The sequence below is a fragment of the Platalea leucorodia genome, assembly GCF_965183815.1.
Source record: "Platalea leucorodia genome assembly, chromosome: 5".
Taxonomy (NCBI): domain Eukaryota; kingdom Metazoa; phylum Chordata; class Aves; order Pelecaniformes; family Threskiornithidae; genus Platalea; species Platalea leucorodia.
Window position 1 is genome coordinate 93,282,682 of NC_138827.1, and position 24,213 is coordinate 93,306,894.

A 24,213-nucleotide genomic window follows, 5' to 3' on the forward strand; every position below is an offset into this window, starting at 1 on the left:
AAGAATACAACGAAACGTAACAAAAAACCTTCCTGAAAATGCATGTAGCAAACCATCTGTGCCTGCCATAGCAAACCAGAGTTTCCTGATGCTCAGCACTGTGCGCTTGATAGCACTGTTAAGGTCAGTGGCTGTTACTAGTTTCTCTGTATCAGGTTCCCTATTTGTTAGAAGACCAAATGCTTTACCCAAGCCCTGAGCTCTTCACACTTGACCAAACATCGATTAACACATAGTGAGGCAAATCCCAAACAAGAAACTCCCTAAATTCTTTTACACCTAAGAAAGAACAAATGCTATTTTGCAAAGTTTTATGTTTAAATTAGTATATATAAGAGCATCATAGTGAGCTGTTGGTGCTCAGCACTCCTGAAAAATCAAGTTTTATGTTATTATGCAAATATTTCTTTTTTCTGTTCCACAAATAAAACATTATAAACTGTTATGCGGCAGAGGCATTACATTTACTAGAAATACCAAAAACTCCCAAGCCTTTTTGAAATTCTAATTCAAAATTAACATCCATATATTCTGACTTCACTTAAACTGAAATAACCTTTTTTGAATCTCTATAGTAATTTAAAAATATATTTCACTATTATAATGTACTGAAGTTCAGTACTAGGTACTAAAAGAGCAGGTATTCACTGAGTAGCTACAGATATATCAACGTACTCAGTTCAAGATATTGAACAAAACTGAGCAGTTTTGCTCTGAAGCAAAGCAGTTTATTGAACAAAAACAGGAAGCAAAGAATAAGGGGGATACTAAGTCAATCTCAACAAATACCCTTACTAAGATCTAAAATAACTTTCATCCAACACATCACCAGTGTTGGGAATTAGGAAATCTCATGGTTTTCAACAAAGGGACTGTCTTCACCATGGTGTTCAGAAACTCCCACAAACCAGCCAGAAGTCAGGCTATTCATAATACTGTTTTCTTGCTCTCATCTCTGGAAAGTCTTACTCTCAAATAAAAAACAAACTATATTTCAAATGTAATTTTATTTCCTCAGAGTTTAGCCTTACCTAATCCAAAAAAACACCTAGCAGTCACACAAACAAATGCAATTTATTGAACAGACTTGTTCATTTTCATAACGAGGAACAGAATAAAAGATATTGTTAATTCAGAGCATATTTTAAGGTAGTGCAATCAATGCCTGTGTGTTGTAGTACTCAGGATAGACACCTCCTGTACTAAAAAAATGTTTGGTTAAAACTAGTAAAAGATCGCTCTGAGGGTGGTAATGAGACAGAAAGCATTTAGTCCTGAAAGTCATATTGTCTGCCTCTACTTGCATATACTAAGTACCAGACGCGGGGAGGGGGCACAACAAAAGTACCTGAAGTAAAAAAGTTGTGCATCTTCACTTTCAGCTCTTTTTCAGTACTCTTTGCCCTCAGATGTTAGCTAAGTAGTTAAAAATATAATTTCACTTGATAACTTCTACTTGAATAATACAGTAGAACTATTGTTATTATTTCCATTATAGTAACATGCATGGGCTAATCAAGGTCTTCAAAAACAGAGTTTTGAGGCCGAATTGTTTTCACCTAACAATTTACCACAATAGGAGCTCAAGAAATAGCTGGAAAAGAGAACAGAGTATTAAAACAGAGAGGAACATTTATGTTACACTTTATATGATCATTTTAAATTGCTAAAAAAAGAAAGGACTAACTTGCTAGAACACTGAGTCCTTGCCTCTAGGAGGACAAGGTACAACACTGTGTATGAAAATGGAAAAAAGATAAAAATTCATAGCTTACATAAATTTCATTACATGTGCAGTTACCCAGAAAGCAAAGAACTAGCATCCACCTTTGAAAGATCTCATAACAGGAGCCCATTTCCATATCTCTATACATATGGAATCCATCAGAAATCAATGGCAATGCTGCAGGTCATATTATTAACTCTGCAATTGATTTTCATGAATGGAACATGACATCACAGTTTGGGTAATTTATAATGTGGTTTGGGGCTGTAATTCATAATATGGCTTAGAGCCTCCTTCTCTAAATTGCCCATAGAGATGGCTAGAAAACAAAATATTGGAGAGTGCAAGCATTTTTATTCTAAATTAGAAAAAATAGAAAATCTTATACTTTTTTTTAAGAAAAGAATCCTCAGAATTTCAAATAGAATATATTGAAATGCTTGGTTTTAAATATTGAACTGTTCACTCTGATAGTACCAAAATACAGCTTTATTGCATGAATAGTGTGCACAAGTAACATAAAATACATTAAAATAACAAAGAAATGTCAAAATGAAAAGATTATACTAAAGAGAACATTCCAACATTTAAACAACAAAAAAATCACATTATCCAAAATGTGAGAAAGCTAAACTATTCAAACCTTTTTCACAAAGCTTCTACAGAAACACTCCTTCATACAAAAATTGCAAGTGAAGACTAAATAAAGAAAAGAAATTGTTAGAAAACTTATCTGACAAGAATATCTTCAGCCAACCATAACTGTCACTCTGAATCTAACTCATGCCAGTAGTACATGAAAAGTTGCCTAGTGACTTTTACAGATGAGCTGTCTCAGTCGAGATCCTGGTAACAAATACATAAATATCTGAATCATCATTACAGAACTAACAGACCCATTTTGGCAGACAAGACTTCGGATGAAACTCCAGGCCTAAGAAGAAAAAGAAAAGAAGCTGCCTTCTTATCCTAGAGGTGTCTGCTCTAGGATGGGGTCAATAACTATTACTTTTGAAGCTATTACAGCTAATTCTCATGTAGTGCCTGTCCTTCAATAAAATAGATTAACTTACCCGCTTGATGTTTATTTTGCTATTACTTACAATAAGGACTCTAAACTCTTGGGTTTTCATGGCCACATTTTTAAAGTTTCAAGTACTCTCAATTTTTACTTTCAAATTGCAGTTCACAGATCTGCAGCAAACTTTAGGCTTCCAAATAGCTTTAGCTGAACTTAAAAATCAATGTTCCACATGCAGAAGAAATTTTGTCAGCCATATGGCTAAAGTAGGCTGCAAGTACAGAAAGCACACTCTACATTTCCTGTTGAAGCCCTTGTCAAATAAGATGGTCTTCATTCATCAAGTAAGTTCTCAACTATGGATAAAAAACCCTCTCAAAACAAGATTTGTTTTTTCCCTGACGAGAAAAGTATCATGGAAAACCTCAGCAAGAATTGGGTTAAAGTTGAATCACTCTCAGCATGGGAGGCCAATACCCAAATTCTGTCAAAAACCTGACTGTTTCTCGTGGTCCTGTGTTTTAGTAATTTCATTTTAACAAAATGCCCAGAATTTAATTATCTCACTAGAGAGGCTATGGGTTTGTATAGTCCTATTAATGGATCAAAATCAATCTATGTTTACAGATTTGGCAAAGCGATACATGGTTGCTATGATGATTACTCATTGGCAAATCTCTCGCACAAATTGCCTAGAAACTTTGTCAGATTGGATAAACAAGCAAATATCAAGTTGCCTCTGGTTCCTCTCAACTCTACAGTCTCGTACAGACAGCATGGGGGCCACATTTGATTTCTGCAAAAGTAAATTAAAAATGTAATTAAATCAGACTGTCAAAAATGTAATAATTTGAAGTTTATAGAACTTTTGTTCTAACTGCACTTCACACATCCCCAAATAAAGACGTAGCTACAATTGTAAAACACAACTTTTGGCCAGACAAAATGGCAGGCAGGTTGCCCCACTGGATGCTCCTCAGGCACCGTGTCAGCAGGGTTAGGCCAATAGTATGGCTTCGGTCCAGTATCACTCACGCGGCCAGCCCTGAAACATCACATGAGTGCCTTTAGCACCAGCCTCATGTCTCCTTCTCATCACTAGGGCCAGCTCCTGTCTCTCAAAGATCAGAAACACTACGATTAAGTGGAACTTCTCACCACCTACATGTGTCCTCCCAGAAGCTGCCTGGAGTTACAGAATTGAGAGATGTCCTTAATGGGAAACACGTGTCCTGTGGCACTGATGAAGCACTAACACAGGCCTTTGTGCTCTCCATTGGACTGTCCCTTCATTTCTCTCTCCTGTTCCTGTCTCCGCTTTCGCTTTACCCAGTTATTTTCCTTTTTTCTCATTATGTTTTTGTTGTTACTTTATGCTTTTACTCTGTGGATTCCTCCCTCCAGTGCCCTTCCCCTTTAATCCTGATGTACTTGAATAGGTCCAAACTGCAATAGGATGCAGTTTGGATGAAAACTGTGTAACACTTGTGCCATCTCCTCTTGCTCAACACAAACACTTCTTGGGAGAATTTAACAGAACCAATGCACTGAATAGACAGTTGAAAGAATCCCAAATATATGACCTAAATAGATAGATATATTCACTTTCCCAAACATACTAAAACCAAAAGTCCTTTTGCATCACACTGAAAGAGATAACAAGCAAAATTATTCAAGTACCAACCACATTTTCATATGGAGAATAACCTTGGCCTGGTACCCATTTCTGTGTGTCTGAACTGCCTTGCCACACCGGAGGTAGAGGATCAGTTCATACATTTAAGAAAAAGAACACATTGCACAGAAAGCAAAATAGACCAGGGAAATGGATGGATGAATGAATGGCAAATATGAGTCAGTGCCTCTGAAATCTTCCATTTGAACAGGAAAAGAAAAATCAGAGAATACACAATGGAATCAACTAAAGAGAACAAAGGAAAAAAAGGACTAAAGGTGTCACAAACATATACATGTCCATAGATATAGATATATGTTTAAAAAATGCAATTTTTATAGATCCATTATGTAAGCATTTGAGCAATACAGAATGGTATACAAAGCACTGTTTTTACTGCCTCTTAATTCAAGGAAAAAACAGACGACAAAACATAAGGATTAGAAATATAAAACTTTGGGTTTTAAAGATAACTACTTTAAACACTGTACAGCTTACTAATCTGCCACAAAATACAACTGAGCACTTGTTAAAGGACTGTCTGTTTAGACAAATACGTAAGAAAACTGAAGAAAATTAAAAGGATTTGTTTTAGGTAAATGGGAACAAGGCAGAATCAGCTAACAGCGCTGCTGCATGCAGCTACGGCTGAAGGTGTATGCCCCTCCGGCGCAGCCCTCCTTTGAAGAGAATCGAATTGCTGATGAGCAAATTAGAGCTCACTTAAATGAGCCTGTAAGAAGGACCATAAAACCAGCTGCACAGATGAACAGCAGCTTCCAAACGAAAAGTTAACAGGTCACTACAAACCCAGACCATGGGGAAAGGACTACAGCTCCATCTGGGCAACAGGTACCCTTCTGCTCAGGAGCAGTGATGATAAGTGGAGTAAACAGAACAACGAGGCACAGGATGAAAAGAATACGCTTCAAGTGTATGTAAACCTGCTGATGCATGAACACATACATCTCTGAAGTCTTTATGTGTAACAGAAAGAAGTGTTGCATTCTGAAGGGAACTCACAAATACGTTGTATAGCACCCACCATCTGTTACCTTTCCCAAACTCTCAATCCACTGTTCAGGTTTGCTCATGTAGTAAAAATATTTGTCCTAGAGGGTAGCATCCTAAGAGTAATGATGTAGCACATCCAGTTTATACTTGTTCATATTAAGGACTGCTTTTGTAGTCAAAAATGTATTACTGAGAAAAGGTCTCCCTCTTTCATGGACATTGCTATGGTAACTGGAATAGTAACCTTAGTATGTGCACTACACTCAGGAGACTTTTGTTTCAACAAACAGGGAGAACTAAGATTTATTAAGTGTCTGGTCCACTTTCCTAGGGGTTCACATACAGAATTACTGTATTTAACCCTTCAACCTTAGGTTGCTATCTATAAATATTGCTTGGAAAATGTAAACCATTCTGCTAACCTCTTTCAAAATACAATACCTTATACAATAGATACACTCTGCCTGTGTAAATATTTTCTACATAAGTATATTGATCTCTTTGATAAATTCTTAATGCTTTGGGTTGTGGAATAAGTCAAAAATCAATAGGGATGTAAATTTTAGGACGGATTGCAACTAGCTGTATTTTTGGCTAAAGGTGGCAAAAGGTAGTTTGATCTTCCGCTAGTTGTAATACTTGATTTCATTTTTCGTAACTTATATCCCAATCTCTGGATTTTGTCCAATCCCTATAGATTTCAACAAGCATTGAATCAGTCTACATCTTAATGAATACAACTAGAAGTAAGTTGTTACAAGAAATGAAGACTCTTCAGGAAAATAAATTTCAGGTACTCTGTGTGTGGAGGAAGTAGTGAAAAAACAAATAAACAAGCAAACCAAAAACAAACGGTGAGAAAACAAATGTCCAGGAAAAAACTTCAGCAGTCAATAATGGTAATGCTCAAGTAAAGAAGCTACAAGACAGTGTAGAGGTCACGTCTAATACAATGTTGTATTAGTGTACAAAGAATATTGGTGAAGGAGGGGAGATTTCTAAAGAGGTGCGCTAAGAAGTCATTTACAAAATACAACGGTGACACAAGTTAATGGCCCTGAATTAACAAGCACTATTTAATGCTTGTTAACGGTCATTAACACTGGCACAAGTATCGATGTAGCAATGGGGCTTAACATAGTTGATCTGAGCAGAAATTACCCAAGATCTACTTCTAAGCAAGCAAGTCATGTGGCACCTTAGAGACATCAATAATACGAGAGCAGAAAGAAATATAGTGCATGCAGCAGATCCTGATAGTGTGGTTGGGCGGGGAAGATCAGTTAGAATAGCCACAAAGTAATATTATTTAAAGACTAGACTGCATACAGTCTAGAGGAAAAAATAACTGAGGAAAAAACTCTATTGTGTTATGACTGGTGAAATACAGAATTTTACTGAGGAGGAGAAAACACCTTTCTGAGCAATAGGCTATACAGCTGCTCATCCTCGGGGTGGACAATCAGAGGATGAAAGGAACAGGAATCCTCTGGCCTTACTCCCACATGGGAGAGCTCTGCTGCCACCCTGGCGAGTGCCCCACAGCTCCAGAGCCACAGCATCCAAACAGGGGAGATCCACTCACAAGGACAAGTCACTGAATCTGAAGCACAAAAGCCTCTCTGCTTCATGGAAGAAAATTAATATTTGCTTTGTGATAATGATTATTGATGAAAAAGACCATCTGTTTTCTGATAAATCCCTACAGAAATGAGATGAAATCTCTGCTTCTATGCAGAAAAAAGTATAGGATTTTCCCCATCGTTTTTAAGGGTGCGTGTAACACTTATGCACAGTTGCAACCCAAATTATTTCATGCTTTCTTATTTGCAATCCTACCTACAATACTGCATAAAATAATTTGTTTCAGTTTCTATCTCCTGTTCATATTAACACTTTTGTAGCTTTATGCACATCATATTATTTATCTTCTGCTTTACATGCATTCTTCAGATGCAATATTTAAGAATAAATTCATTTTGTAACATGAGAAACTCAGAGAAAACCAAACCAAAGAACTACTGCACCTAAACTGAAAAAACAAAACAAAACAAAACAAAAACAAAACAAAAACACAAAAAACAAAACCACGCTACACTCCCAAAACCCAAAACAAATGAGAAAATCAAAATTCTTCCTAAACCAAGACTGGCCATTGTTTGAGAAGCCACAATTCCTGCATCAAGGGAGACAGCAAGGAACGTTGTGCCTGGTACCAGGGCTGGTTACCTCCACAACCTCAGCCTGAATGACCAATTACCCATCTACAGCTGGCTTGTAGGGAAGTCTTCAGCATCAGCGCAAATACAGCCCCAAACTCCTCCATTCAATTCCCTAATGAGAGAATTGAAACATTCAATCCATTTCACAACAACATTGTTTAAAGTCTTTTGTTTAACAAGTTATTTTAATAAATCAGTGGAATGGTATCGATCAAAACGTTTATTCCCCTTTTTAGCAGTTCCTGAGAGAAACTTCAGCCAGCCTGGAGACACTCTATGTAACTTTTCAAATTTTCTGGGTATCTTCCAAAACTTAGTCTTCAGACTTGGCAAAAACTGGGTGTGTAATTCACACAACTGCTAGAGTTTTATGAAAGAAGAGTTTTAGCTAAAAGCCTCCAAAGATTGAGCCCTATCTAGGATTTTTTTTTTTATTTTACATGCTGCTTTTCCCTGTACAGGGAATCAAAGTCCAAGCACCCTCTGCCGCCTTTCAGAAATAAACCCTTCACACTGAACCAGAGGCAACAAAACAACTCCCTGGCCTGGCTTCCAGCTTCAGGCTCTGGACAGACAGATTCAGGTGACTAATGGAAGCTATATGCAGAGCTGGCAAGAGCACCACTGTACGTACCTCTCTTCACTTCTGCCCAAGTCCCTGACAGAGCATTAATGCATCATATTACAGCCTAAATATCTGAATGGCAAACACAGCTCCTGCTACACCAAAAATGTACTTGTGCACAATGGCTGCATTCCAGCCTGGCCACTTCAGACTCTCATCTCATTTAGGGGCGGGAAAAAAAACAACATAGGACTACATTCTTAATAATATCCATCATAAATTACAAGATTAATACCAACATATATGGATATGTAATTCTAATAGAGATATTTGTCTGTTTATTGATTCCAACTCAGCAAAAACTTTCGGGAGCAGAGTCTGTCTTCTTTTATTGCTCAGTGATGGATTGCTTTCTTGCACTTGACCCATATCCATTGGCGAACATCACAACATGCTCAGCTCTGATAAATAAAGTTGATATTTGCCTCATGTGCACAAGAAAAGCTTCCTTTAAAAAGTGCCAAACATTTTAAACCATAGTTTCCTGCACAAAGTCAGCACAAGTGGTACTGTGGAATCTGTGTGCTGTGCTTCCCCAACCACTTCCATTTTTATTATCCACAATTTTTATAGCTATTTCAACCATCTTTATGCCAGGTTTCCCAGACTCGCTTTTTATTTAATTTTCAGGATAGACAAGAGCCAACAGAGACTCAAGGAAAGCACCAACTCAAGCAAAGGCCACTGTCTACACGTTTCCCTCCCCAGGTGATAAAGGCAGTGTACAGCATGAGAAAGGTGCTAGGGACAACCACAAATAAATCTATGGGAAGCCACCGTCTCATTTGCTCTTTAAGGAAACCAAACGTGTTATGAAAATTGATAATACTTATTCAGCCAGGTAATATCTTCCCATGCTAACTTTAATACACAAAATACTGCACTGAAGTAACTGCTCAACTGTAAAGCAAAAGTGGTTTCATATTTCCTTTTTTTATTTTTTTTCTTAAAAAGAGAGACTCTACTAAAGACAATAAATGTTTGCAAAATAAAATACGAAGGGGCAAGAGGGATTTCCACCATAAACCAGTCCCTTGGTTTCACTGATGTTTCAAGAAGGTAGGCATCACCCATTCTTTTTTTCTCCATGATGATAAAATTGATGTGTGAAAATAATAAAGATGTCCATATCAGAACTAGTAAATATTACTCAGAAAATGAAAGCCATGCCTCTGCTGAAGCTAATAAAGGAAATCTGGAAACAATATAAAAACAAAAAACAAGGAAATAGAAGAGCTTGAGTTAAAACACAACCAGACATCCATTGCCTTGATACTATTCTCAAGGCACAGTGAATACATTTCTGATTTGGGATACCGTAGCTTATTATCATCTCCAAAGAAACATATTAAAACTGCAAAAGGAAAAAAAAAAAGTGTTGAAGAGTCTTTGCCTTGAAAACATATGTGCATGAAAAATTATTTGGTTTGGAAATTAAATCCAGCCAGGTTATTATACCTGCTGAGATTGCCAGCAGAACCTGGGATTTTATGCTGGACAAACTGATAAACCTCATTCCAAAAACAGGGTCTTATGACAAAAGAAAGAGGTATAAATAGATGTTCTCTCCAGAAATCTCTCATCAAAATGGTGCATTTATACTCATCCTGATTAGTCAAAGAAAAGAACTGTGTTCACCGGGATGACACCAAGGGACAAACCTACCCCCAACTATTTTAGAGTTTTCTGCATCATCTGCAGCAGAGGATGTGAGCACCAACTGCCTCCCTGAGTCTGCCTCCCCTCCGCACATGCGCAGAGCCCTGCTTTAGCAGGGGACCTGTGGCTCCTCCGCGGGGACTGGGCAGAGCAGCGGCCGCCCATCTCCGGCAGCAGCTGCTGGTTTGGCAGGCGGCAGCGCGGCGGTTTGCCAGGGATGGCAGCCCGCCCCGGCAGTCGCCTGCTCGAGGCACAGAGAGCGGATTAGCAGCTCCTGTCTGACAAGGCACAGGAGTTTACAAGGGCTAAATGCAGGGAGAAGGTTGATATGTGGAGAAAATGCAGCTTCTGCATGAGACAGGAAACCCTTCGTGAAACACAAGTTGCCACCTCATCCCCTCCAGGTCCTTTCCCTTGCCACAAGGGTCAAAGTCTTCCTTCCCCTATTGCTTCTGACTCCCCATGACCTCCTTATTTTCTATCTTCCTCCCAAAGACGAAGAGGGCTGCTGCTTGTGAGATGAGTCTGTTTTGAATGAAGTGTGGGGCCCTACGCTTTAGGGGGAGGAGGGAATCTCTGCTATCACCTCTCAAAGATCACTGCCCTCCCCAAAGTGCCACTGAAAACCCTTCCCTCTACGCTGTCACCTGCCACCTCCCCAGTCTTCTCCCTCACTACACCAAAACCTATGCTCTTGCATCAGCAGGACTGTGTTTGCCTGCAGAGACGTGATGCTGCCCAGCCATACACATTACCCTACCCTAACTTAACAGAAATGAAGAAAATATCCTGAAAAAAACGCTTCAGTATGGTTCAAAGATCCAGCTGTAGCCTGCTGATATTGGCAGATAAGCAATGATTCATATATTCGTTTATGAACAACTAATAGAGCGATGATACAGTTGTTGTCACTGATACAGCTACTTTAGAACTATGCCCTAATACATCACGTAGCGTGACCTTCCATTAAATGTACTGTACTAGCACCCAGGAGACATGTTCCTAAAGCAAACTGTGGTCATGAAATGAGATGCTATGCCTGACCCGAAGCAGAGACTGGTCCCTGTTGCAAAATGGTTAGAATCCAAGACAGAAGCAATATGAGATACATTAAGTCTCTTGACAAGTTTTTTGGCAAGGGAAAGCATAGCGGAGGTTTAACTGCAGTGCTTTCTTCTATTTAGTTACTCTCGATATTTTAAACTATATTGCAGTTTTGTATTCAGACTTAAGTAAACCAAGCTGGTTTGCTATCTAATGCGAAGCCCTTATCAGTAGCAATATGCTGTCAGATTTAAGTACTTTTATTATTCACTGGCAGCATTTTAAATTCTCACTTCCTATTAGAAAACCTGAAGATCAATAATGCTAAGGGAAGATGTACTCTCATTTAACATCTTCGAAAATATGCCAAGCAATTGGAATACTTTCTGAAATCAAACGCTCTTTCAGATAACATGGATTGAACTGATTGATGGTTGTGTATGCTCTCCGCAATGTCCTTTTAAATACAGTTGAAGTGATCAGATTTATAATTGAAAAAGCTTAGTAAACTCCTAAGTTGTTACTTTCAAGAAAAATACTAGCCATCATCCATATTTTCTTTCTCTTTCCTTTGTAAATTCTTACAAAAAGACAAAAATCCAAGTCAGGTTTAAAAAATTTTGCCCTTGAAGTAAAAGAAAAAAAGAAGAAAAAAAGGAAGGGAGGAAGAAATCTGAAAGATACCTGCATAGGTACAACCTCAAATTACATTAAATGTGAATATATTTTGTCACTTTTAAAACTAGCTCAAAATTTTTCTTTTATTTTCTTTGGCAACAGCTGATTATCTCAGATAAAGAACAACATTTCCTCTGCAGCTTTAAACATTTGCATAATTAATAACTTTGGTGGCAAGTACATAAAATTGTGGACTCGGTTTCAAGCAGAAAAGGAAATGGACTGTAAAAACTTCTGTGTGTAAGAGCTTTTCTTATTAAAGAGTAGACTAGAAATAACTGCGTGGGGATGATTTTTGTAGCAGAGGAACTTGCAAACAAGGAAGAAATAACATTGTGTTTGGAAAATAATGCTAGAGAAATTCAAACATCAGTATGAAAAGTTTCATTAAATGGCAGCAGTTAAATACTAGACCTTACCTAAGAACACAGTGATTCATCTACCATTTGAAATCTTTAAATCAGACATTTTTCTACAAAATATGTTCTAGACCCTTCAGAAACTGCTTACAGCAGGAATCACTTTTTCAATCTCTATTCCCATCCCTTCCCAGGAGGTCAAGATAATAAAACTTTCAGATGGATACAAATTATTCTATCCCAAGAGGAGCAAAAAGTAGTAGTAAGTAGCTACTTATTTTCCGCTAAAAATCTTCCTGTGCAGTGTCCAGAAGCACTTACCCTGCCAATACATGAAGAAAGTGCCAAATGCTCCCCTCCAGCTCCACAGTAATCAATGGTAAATATTAAGTTATATATTTCATTTTCCATGCATATAATGCCACCACTGCAACGTTACCATGCCAGGAAAGAAAATACAACCTTATCCTAAGTCTTAAAAAAAACCTAAAAGCAGGAAGAAATGCTGCTTTGCAAGATTCCTCCCCATTTTGTTTAATATCTAAGATATTGATTTCATTGACCATACTGGAAATTTTCAAAGAAAATTAAAAAAAAACCCTGAACATATAAATATTTTTTTTGTGTTTATCAGAAATACTAAACTATTAGTAAAACCCTTAATTAACCCAACTTTTTCCTCAATTCCCATACACACACATTCTCTAACAAGAAAAAAGTCCATTCTTTCCCTTTTTTGTACCACCAGACATCGTTGCTTCTTTCACAAATAAGCACAGGAAAACACCTAATTGCAAGCTTAGGAGTTCTCATATTGACTGAGAAAAAACATCACTGCAGAAAGACTGGATATTAGTACAACTGTGCTGCTAATAAAACACAAGGCCTTTCTTTATTAAATAGTATTTCTAATATTATTTTCACAGATGGAAAAGTTCATAACTGTACAATCTCATAGCTTTTAGACTAGATTGCTTACAACCTCTGTTTTTCACGATACTAGTGAAATTATGTTCCATTGTATGAGTTTCTTAAGATGGATTTTGAACACCACAAAAGAAACCTGTATCCAAGCAAGTGTTTAGCACCAAATTCTACATTTCTTTTTACCACATCTGGAAAACTCTTAAAAGAAGCTTTTATCTTATCACAGGCTGTAGAATAGAGTTAAAAAAGACAATAAACTACATGTTTTAAATAAACAATATTTAATATAACTCAATCCATAACCCTTTAGTTTTATTGTCCTGGGTTTTGAAATTAATAATATTTTCATGCATAGAATATTACGCACAGTAATATGACTGCCAGTGTTCTTAGATGAGTGACCTCACGGAGTTCTTGACCAGCAAGAGTAATAAATGGAACTAACATAAGGGTCTTCTTCCATTATGTACTTGCCTGCTTTTAGTGACCACTTTAATTGACAATACTGGGTCTGTAATAACCTTATTTGACAATCAGGAGCAGTATTTTTCAAGTAGGGTGGGGTCAAAGGCAGTTGCTTTGTGAATTTAACAGATGATAACAACAACTTCATCAAAAACTGCTTTAGGATTTAATTAGCCAAACAGTCTTAACTGGAAAAACAGTTTCTGCCAAACACAAGAAACTGTTCCTCTTGGCAATAGCACTGTTCTGGCTTTACCCAGTACCAGAGTTTTTGGCACTGCCTGCAGACAGAAACCAGTCCAAAGAAGAAACTGAGGGCATCTCAGCAACTTTACGGTCACTGGAGTAGCTGGGGGAAAAGGAGTGGCAGGAAACTAAATTGAGCCTCCCCTCTCTTACCCTTAAACTACTGGATAACCAGACCTGGTCCTGGAACAAAAGACTGACCATACTTTTCTCCCTTTTTATCCATTTTTTTGAAATGCACTTACCCTTGTTAAGCCCATTTCATTCTTTAGAATATACCATAAAGCAACAATTCAATTCAATCACATAGCTTCCTACAAATGAAAATCAGTTCTAGTTATGACTGAACACTGACATTGACTAATATAATTGAATTATCATTTCCCATGCAAAGTTATTCTGAATTTACATATACAGTCACCAAACTTTTAAACTCCTACCTTCCATAGAGCACTCTTTAACAATACTCTATTCTGAACAAAGCCTATTGTTATTCCTTTGATTATAACACCTGGAGTAATACAAAGATCCAATTATAACAACACAAAACAGATGGTTGCTATTGTGTTACTTGTGCATTTCTTGCAAACAGAAAGAGTGTGAACAACCCACGTGATCAAGAGAAAAGGAGTTCAATGTGTTGAAAAAAAGAGTTTGAATTTGTTTTCTTTTTTACATTAAAATTGCATAATTCTTTGGGTATCTACATACCATTTATAAATCAGTCAATAAAGTAGAACATTAAATACAATTTGTAGACATTGGAAAATGACTAAGAGCTGTACAGGTATATTGAAATATTTAAGAATCCGTTCCAGACGTGAAGTCAGAACCGGTTCTCAAATTCCGAAGTTCAGATATTAATAGAACAACTTAATTTTCAGAACTGGTCTTTTTGTGAATCCATAAACAAGATCCAGTTCTTAAAAACAATTCTACATCACTGCCTCCAACTGAGTCAGTAGCATAAACAGAAAATTTTAGTGGGTTTCTACTAGACAGAGCTTTAAAATTAGAAAGCCACTTCAAAAATTAATGAAACAGACATGATTCAGAACTACAAGGAAAACTGGGACACTGGCCAATTTCAAGAGAGTTTGCAATTTTAACTGATTCTTTCTCGGTGCCTGGATAGTAATATCATTCAATATTCAAAATTATTTCCTAGATTCAAATTACGTGAGAGATTATACACTTACCATTAATCCATTTGGCTTCTGGATTATGAACTATGAACTCTTTTCTGAAGAGATCTTCCAAAGACAATCTGGTTTCTGATGAATTTGCGAGTTCATCTAAAATAAACATAACAGGATCATTTTAGATAGTCATTTAGATATCATTTAAAAACAATATATTCAGTGTAGTTACCAAAACATTGGAATTACAGAACCAGAATACATAGTTCAAAGGTCCTGTTGAAAACAATAAAAATACCTTGCTCTTATTTTTTTTCACTACAAGAAAATGTTCCATTTTTCTTCAGTAAAGCCTCAGAAAACAAAGCATTGGTACCTTATGGACAGGACAACTGAAGGATGTAGTGCCTGGCTATTTATTATACTGGGACTGTAGTTGCAAAGCCCCCAGAGCCCAATACCACAAGAAAAGTCTGATTAGAAACCAATGCAAAAATTTCCTGAGAGCCAAAGATGTAGGCCATATTGAACACCTTCTAGAGACAGAAATTAAGTAAAATACTCCTGTAAGTAAATTGGGAACCAACCTATTCTACAAATTAAAATGTAAAAAAACAAAGAAAAGATTCTATACGCATATTTTATAGTCTGCGCTTGCTCTCTAGTGATAAGCACAATGTAACATTTGGCTAACAGCCTTGTGTTTTTCCCAAACATGATAAAATCCAGGAATATTGTGTTTCTGAACACTAGCCAACGCTGATTTTCAAAACAAAAAAATCAGTTGCCAACTCCTAAAATCATCTCCATGCTTCAGAAAAGAAAAAAGCAGCTCTGCTAAATTCTACTTTTCTTGTGCTGTAGATGAAATAAATAATAAGGAGAGATTCAATAGTGAACTATCACACTAACATGTAAAATCAGCGGTACTATTAAAGCAAAAGTTTTGCTGTCAAAACACGAAGTTTCCAATGAATATTCACTGATAGCAGCTATGCACTTCACCTAACTGCTTTAGGCTATTTAGGAGAACAGCAGCTGCCAAAAGCTGCGTTATACATTGCCTCTGTACTAGCAAAAATATGCACCTATGCACTTCCTACACAATCAACCAGACAGATGCCCAGCCAGGTCTTTTAATCATTTTATCATTATTGGGCAGGTTTGCCGTAGATCACTGCAGTATTTCTCTGCTCTATGAGCTTTTCCTTCCAATGTGTCAGGCATCCACCTTCTCTATGAGAGGATCTTTTTGTTAGTCAGATTTTGTCCTTACAGATTGCTGATATTAAACAGCGCCGCTGACGACAGACCCATAGAAAAAGAATATCTAGAATCACAACAGTCAAGGAGCAATCTTGTTATCTTGATGTCGACCCAACATGTTACCAGCGCATTTTTAACAAAGAAATGCGCTTTGTAAAGGTCGTATCTTGTAATATGTTTCAGATGAAAACGTGACTGCTTCACAGTGAATAAAGTCAATCATAGTTTCATTATTGGTCGTTATTCAGCCAAATTTCTCAATTAGAGGCCCAGCTGAAAGCTTACTGGAATCAACAACAATATGATTTTTTTGCCTTTAAATGTCAGCACTGCCTGCTGCAGTCACTCCAGTTAGTATTAATAAGGTGCATCCTTGCTGTACTGAAGAGAAACTCCTTTTTAATGCATATCACAAATTTGCGCTAAACACAAGGCCATCACAGCTGCTCACTCCACGGCACTGCTGCATTTTGCACGCGCCTCCCTCCCAGGTCTCAGCAGGGCCCCGGTAAGCACTTACTCACCGTAATCAACTCTTCTTGCACTTGATGTCTTGTAAGGCTAAGAATGCAGAGTTGTTCAAATTCTCTCTCATAAGACAAACATTCTAATCCTTAAATAAGCTTTTTGCCCTCTTCCTACCTTTCAGGGATCAAAATAGCCTGTTTGGGTTTTTTTTTTTTAGTCTCCAAGTCCAGCACGGGACACAATATTCCACTTGCAGTCTTACTAGAGCTTTACAGCAGTGTAACATTATCTCTCTTGATTTATACCTAATCCCTCTGTTTACACATCATGGGACCTTGTTAGCTCTTGCTCCTGCCACACACTGAGTTTTTCTCTTCAAAGTAAGCATATGTTGTTATATATGCTCTACTCAGCTCCACAAATACATTCCCTGTTTTCAAAACACTATTTCTAACTTAACAGCATCAAATACTGGGCTCTTCATATGCCCATTTTCCCCTTTCTCCATAACCTTGCTGACTACCTACCCTCAACAAGCTGTTTTCCATCACCTATTCTGATTCAACACACCCTCGTCCTGATGCTGTCTGTGATCCCGAAAGGATTCCCCTTCTAACCTTTCTTGAGTCTGTTTCTATTTATTATGACCCCTTATATCCTGCCAGTTTGCCAACTATCAATCAAGCTCACACAAGCTGTTATGTTGCCAAAAACTGTCTTACCCAAGACAGTTTAGTTTTCACAGATTTTTTTTTTTGTAACTGCTTTAATAAAATCACTAAAACAATACATCAGCTGTGTACAGGAAGGCTATCAGAGAAAAAAGGTACACCAGCTCTGCTCTCTGTCTTCTAATTCACACACCTGCCAAGTAATCTCGATACAAATTGGATTTTAAAGTAACTTTTTAAATTGTTGTTAGCATTTCTAAGCTGAAAAAACTGGCATCTTCAAGCAACTTTACTAGATGTTTGAAAAGTAATTTTTTTTCTAATGCTAAGTCATTACCAAAATACAGCCTTGTTTGTAATCCTTGACACTAGCTTTCCACTCTGTCAATATCTCATATTGTATAATTTTTTAAGAAAAATGTTGATTTGACATCAAAAGACTCTAAAATAGTAATTTAAAGTTTCCAAAATGCATAGTTTATATATAGTAAGATGAATTACACATCATATGAACTCTCAAAACAATACACTGGGTTAATCTTTCTTGAGCACAAGCAGAAATTAGTATGTACTTCACAAAGTACTTGTTCTATTTTAAAGACTGCTTTTTTCCACTTTATGTTTATTACTCCATTACTAAATAGCCTATCTCTTTTTCATTTCCATTTTGAATTTTATTGAATTATTCCTTGAAGGAATCATATTTCCAATATCTTCACACTGTTTCCCACAGACTTCTATATTTCGGTCTGAAATTATATATATTATGTATAGAAAATGAACACAGATTACAGAAGATACAAACAAAATCAACTGTTCAAAACTAAATGGCTACTTTTTAACTACACATCAAACTAACAACAGTTCAAAAACTGATGTATATTTATTCAAAATGACAAACCTGTTTGTGCTTACTATACTAGAAGACTGCAAAAGTAGAAATTAATAGCCTCATTACTTTTCATGAATTACAGGTTATTATTTTTGCAGGATAAAAGTAGTCTAAACACCTCATAAAATTTACTTTCTAACTTAGCAAATAAAACTAATAATGGTGTAGTATAGTGTATTATTAACTCAAAATGCTTACTGACTTTTCTGTGGGAAAAAAAGTTTTAACACTAGAAATTAGATAAAGGCTTGATGTGAAATGTCATCTGAAAAGTGGAAAACCACCACTCGTAAACTGTATGCAAGCTAACAGGTATATCAATAACTGGGAATTAGTATAGTTCATATCATGTTTGCACAAAAAAGGAAAAACAACTTGCCAGAAAGCAGTCAGATATCAAAACTTGTTTGCCAATTTACAGTAGTTACAGGGAGCCTATACAGCATTGAACAGAAACCTGAATCTTCTGGTAATGAATCTCCACTTCAGCAAAAATAAATTTTAGTTTGCTTTCTATTCATTTAAAAGTAGTATGAGAGATGGTGTGGAGGGGTCAGTTCCAACTCTGTTCTAAACAGAATATTTATTGGAGCTTGATTTTACTCAAAACAATTTCAAAAAAGCATTTTCTGTCAGTCTGGCTGACCTAAATGTTCCCTAAAGGAATCTTTTCTGCAAAGCTGTCTTTTTTTTTTTTTTTTTTTTTTTTTTTTTTTTTTTTTTTTTTTTTTTAAGATTTACAGGCCACTTTGCTCAACAGTAATTTATCAGCATGCATGGTTTAAATGCTAACATCAATATCTCAGTAAAGGAGTCCCACATAAAACATTCGAGTCTGCCACACCTTCAGAAACCGTTAACTGTAAGCTAACATGAAGGTAGAACTCATTCCCAAAATGAGAAACAGCCTTAAGTGTTGTGGCAAAACACCTGTATCAAGGGGTGGCATCGTCTGTACAATTCTTAGGCTGTTCTTAGGTGATTTTTCATATAAAAGCTGTCAGCTGCTAGTACTTCCAATTGAGCATTTCTCAGTTTTGAAATACAGATCAACAGTGGTCGATCAGATAGGTCTTCAGATAATTCCTATGATGTGGAACATACTGTCATGATGTGGAACATACTGTCATGATGCAAAGCACAAAAACATGCTGATTTAAAGGCAGGAGTGAGGCATTGATCTCAGAAAATCTATCTATGAATATTTCAGTATGTGCAGGTATGTGCCGAAACTTCAAAAACATGAAATAGTATAAAAGCAGAGCAAGAAAGATACCTGTGTTATGTTTATACTTACTTACAAACCAAATGATGGCATCTCATAAACAGCTATTTCTGTCTCTGCACTGCCCATTAATTCCCATTATAAAGAAAGTTATGTTTGTAAGATTATTCCCAAGTATTTTTTTCTTTTGTTCTCTCTTAAATACTTCTCCAGTAGTCATCTCCAAATATTACACAAAAATCACTGGATTCGTAATTAAATTGCCTCAGAGGATAGACAGGTTCCTATTTTGAAACTCCCAAGTTTTTCCACACTCCAGCCCCTTACTTTAATAAGAGGAACCTCATTCTTTGATATCTTCATGCACTTCCTTTATCATTGCACTTATCTGATTGTGAAAAAAACGAGCAGGGATACTCGCCTGCAAGCCTTCTACTCCCAGCTACAGAGCGTTGTAGCAATTTGTACTTCGTGGGTGCAGTGGTTTTTTTAAAGTACTACTTAGTCCATAGAGGTTCATAGAGAGCTGTTGAGCCCCAACAAGAGGTTGCTGGACTGGCAGTCTATTCAGACTCTACCACTGATCTCTTACATTACTGAATGGTCTGGTCTTCCATTTTTCCATCTCTTTGTTGAGAATATGAATACATTTATAAAGTTTCTGAGTATTAGCATAGATGAAAAGCAATATAAAGGGGACCAAATATTACTAATATTGTTGGCACAATTTACTAAAACCACAATGATAGTTGCAACACAGATATTTCATATTTTAACAGAAGTTAAACATTAGTAGGTTGTCCTGGTTTCAGCTGGGATAGAGTTAGTTTTCTTCTTAGTAGCTGGTATAGTGCTGTGTGTTGGATTTAGCATGAGAATAATGTTGATAACACACTGACATTTTAGTTGTTGCTAAGCAGTGCTTACATCAGGCAAGGACTTGTCAGCTTCCCATGCTCTGCCGGGTGCAGAAGAAGCTGGGAGGGAGCACAGCCAGGACAGCTGACCTCAACTGCCCACAGGACCGTCCCACACCGTATGACGTCACGCTCAGCATATAAGCTGGCAGAAGAAGAAGGAAGGGGGAGACATTCAGAGTGATGGCGTTTGTCTTCCCAAGAAACGGTTACGTGTGATGGAGCCCTGCTGTTCTGGGGACGGCTGAACACCTCCCTGCCCATGGGAAGCAGTGAATGAATTCCTTGTTTTGCTTTGCTTGCGTGCATGGCTTTTGCTTTACCTATTAAACTGTCTTTGTCTCAACCCGCGAGTTTTCTCACTTTTACTCTTCTGATTCTCTCCCCCATCCCACCGGGGGGGGAGTGAGCGAGTGGCTGTGGGGTGCTTAGTTGCCACCTGGGGTTAAACCATGACATAGGTCAAAATACATCTCTTATTTCAACACAGTTCCTGCTTAGTGTTGTATATTCAAGTTATATTTCATGTAATAAGAAACATTAAGGAAAAAAAATCAAGACTTTCCATTTAGTTTTAATACCACTTGTATCTTTAGCAGAAGCTAAAGCCTCTTTGAAGCCTTTTGCATGTAACTTACATAGAAGATTCTCTTTTAAAAGGTTGTTATCTCATACAGAAGCTTTGATCCCTCTATTAAAAAAGGCATGAAAGCTGTTGCTCACAGTTGGAGTGAAGTCAAATGACAACTGTTAAAGTGTACAGGGACCTAAGAGTTTCTTATATTGTGGACAAAGCAACGTATAAATAATTGTAGGCAAAAGAGATCATTTCTGTTTGATTTGGCATATCAGTAAATACACTTTTGCCTCCACAAAACTTTCAACAATCAGGCTTCTAAGCAACCACCATCTGAAATTATTATCATCGCTATAAAAAGAAACAGCATGATGCACAGTATTTAGGGGAATTTACATGAAATCTCAAAAGCACCCATTGGTACAGGCAGAACCAAACAGGGAAAGAAGTCTGGTGCTCAAAATAGCATTAGAAACAAAAAGCAATGCACTCTGAACTATCCCAAGGTAATATAGGACAAAATTCTCACTATTGCACTGAACATCTTAATTCAGATCTGTTATATTTTATGAGAAGAATTTGCAAACCCAAGTATTTACAATAACAGATTGGTAGCATCTTAGAACTGAGCACCTCTCAACAACCAGACCTGTGAGAGAGTCTCCCAAGTTTTTCCTCCCCTCGAATGCTAGACATCCCAAAGTGATCTTACATATATTCAAGACGAGATAACTTCAGCTCTAGTTCTCAGGACCTGCCAGCAAACCAGCAGAGTATCAGAATATTTTCTTCCAAAAACATATTAATTAATCATGAAAGTGAAGGGCGAACAGCACTGATTAGGATCAAAATAGGAAACGTAGCTGTCCTACAATGTCCCTCCAAAGCTTGCTTTGGTAAGCATTTCCAAACTGCAAGAAACCCAGATTTACAGACCTAGGTGATTCTGGGAAAAAGATTTTTATTTGTATCAAGCTCTACAGTCTCTACGAGATATCTTAGAGCATCTGAGCTGACAGAACTAGTTTTCACTCGCCTGACTTGAACCAAAATGTAGGTCCCAGCTTACATCAAGTTTTCAAGCAAGCTCTCTGGATTTTGAAACAGCCTCAGAGATGTTGTAATCCACTGAGCTTTTTTAACATATTAAAAAAAAAAAATTAACATTTCCCTAGATTGTTTATTCTTTTTTTGACTTCAATTTATGTTTTTACATCATTAATAATTCTATATAAGAGCCAGAACCGATGTTTATTGTTGTGGATTCCAGCATAACATTTTTGAGATTTTACAAGCCTTAAAAGAAAGTTACCCCTCCTTGAAAAGAAAAAACAGTCTTCTGTCTTAAAGTATACCAGGATACGCCACCATTTGCCCTCAACATCTGTTTTTTATTATTCCCCAAAGAAACTCCTATACACTGAGACTACAGCAGCACAACTTTGCTTTTATTTGTCTTATAATGTTCTAAGTGGAAATAAGCAAGGAGTCATTTCTTTACCATTCCTTGGACAGCACCATGCATATGTAGTATTTATTTATACAAAACAGAGGAAGCAGCAGAGTCCGTAGTATTCCTACATACTTTCTCCAGCTGTCCCGCTCCCTCTGACAAGCAAAGCTTTTTGATCCTTTTCCGTTCAGTCTCACCACCTTCCTTTCAAGCAGCATCGGTCTACTTCTGCACTTGCTCATGCACAGACCCACCCAGCTTCCCTTGATGATTTCATCCAGTGGCCAAATTGTCTAGAACCATTATTTAACTAAAAAGCACTTCATTAACCTTTTGGTTTACACAAACTGGGCACTTGCATGGCAGAACACTTGCAGACTAGTATTTACTATCTAGGCATGCCATCCAAATCAGGTACTTCACATTATAACTTTAAATCTGACAAAAAGAATTCAAAGATATTTTTTCTTTAAAACTTGTGCAGTGTTTCCGTGTTTCCTTCTCTTAGGTTCCTAGACGTAGTTAAATGGTTGCTGCCCCAGCAGTAAAAAGAAAATCTTTAGAAACATAACCCAGATCAAATTAGAAAACACACACACAAAAAAAAGGCATAATTATTTTACATGTTCAACTGCTTTTTTTGTCTACTACTTGCCCTCCCCCCCTTTTTTGTGTAACTGAACCATTAAGTAATTTCCCCTCTCTTCATTTTTGAGAGAAAGAAAAGGGAAGAAGCTTGTGCATGTACGTATGAAAAATGCATGCTTCTGGTTCAGTGAGAAGTTTCATTCTCAGGTTTCCATGACATACAGCTTTCTCTTAGCTCAACTGTGAATCTGAAATTACACCAAGACACAGGTGACAAAATCTTAAAGTCAGCTCACACCTGCTGAGGCTAATGAGGATTGCTTGTAGCCCTCTCAAGGCTAACACAATCCTAAGGACCTATTGCCGAAGCCAAATGCTTCTGCTCCACAAGGCCTCCAGTGACTCGAGTCCCTGCAGGCACCAAATTTATAGTAGCCAAAAGTTAAAAATGCTTAAGGGCAAGAGATACTTTAACATTTATATGTCATTTTAATGACTGCATTATGAATCGTACACCTTCAGTAAGATAAAATAAAGAAGTAGGTTACCTGGGGTTAAAAGAATGACAGACATAGTGATGAGTGAACAAACAACTAGAATCACCAGCAGCGCAATAGCAATTCCCTTCCAGTTCCTCTGCGGAGGGCTGTTACTTCCAAGTTCCTACAGGAATGGAAAAAAATAAAATAAAAGGAAAAGACCATGTTTCATAATCATATATTTCTATAACTATTAGTGATAGGAAAATTGCTCTGTGCACACTCATAATCACAGTATGGGAGGTGATCATGATCCCTCCCCTCTCAATAGTACACACAGTCATCCAAAGGTGTGTAACTCTTATGCTTTTTTAATAGATATCTCTCTTTTTTTTAATATATATATGTAATTTTATACCCCTAAGAGACAATCAAATGAGCTTATACAAGCTGTCCAAAATACGACCGGTGTTAAAATGTGCTGAACATAAACTTCAGGACAATATCAACTAGCAGTTTATAAGATAATTACAGAAATGAAATGTAGCAATTTACTGTAATTCCACCTAACGTGGTACGGACCATAAAGGTTTAAATACACATCCTTTTTAATGTACACTATTAAACTTATTTGTAATAGAAAACATTTACAAAACTGCCTGAGGCTCCAAGTATTCCATCTGAAGCCACACAGCTCTTCTTCTCTATACAGTAGTTCAACTATAAACTGCTCCCCTATTACTCATAAAAAATCAACAGGAGCTTATAACAAATGTTAAATGAATGCTTCTCTAACTACTAGTACACCTAAACCTACATTCTCTGTGGTTAACTGTAGTTAACTCCTATTAACTCCAGCCAAACACCATTTAGGTTT

At 37.1% G+C, this 24,213-nt stretch overlaps 1 protein-coding gene across 4 annotated transcripts in view; it reads right to left on the reverse strand.

Annotated features, from left to right (window-relative positions):
- The window catches only part of DPP10 (dipeptidyl peptidase like 10), a gene marked incomplete at both ends in the record, with an annotated part of 562,818 nt that overhangs the window by 225,853 nt on the left and 312,752 nt on the right, over positions 1-24,213 (reverse strand). For all 4 annotated transcript variants that reach the window (XM_082314702.1, XM_082314701.1, XM_082314700.1 and 1 more), the window contains 2 exons: positions 14,861-14,956; positions 23,406-23,520. In XM_082314702.1, coding sequence (XP_082170828.1) covers positions 14,861-14,956; positions 23,406-23,520 — 211 coding nt within the window. The remainder of the gene's footprint in view (positions 1-14,860; positions 14,957-23,405; positions 23,521-24,213) is intronic.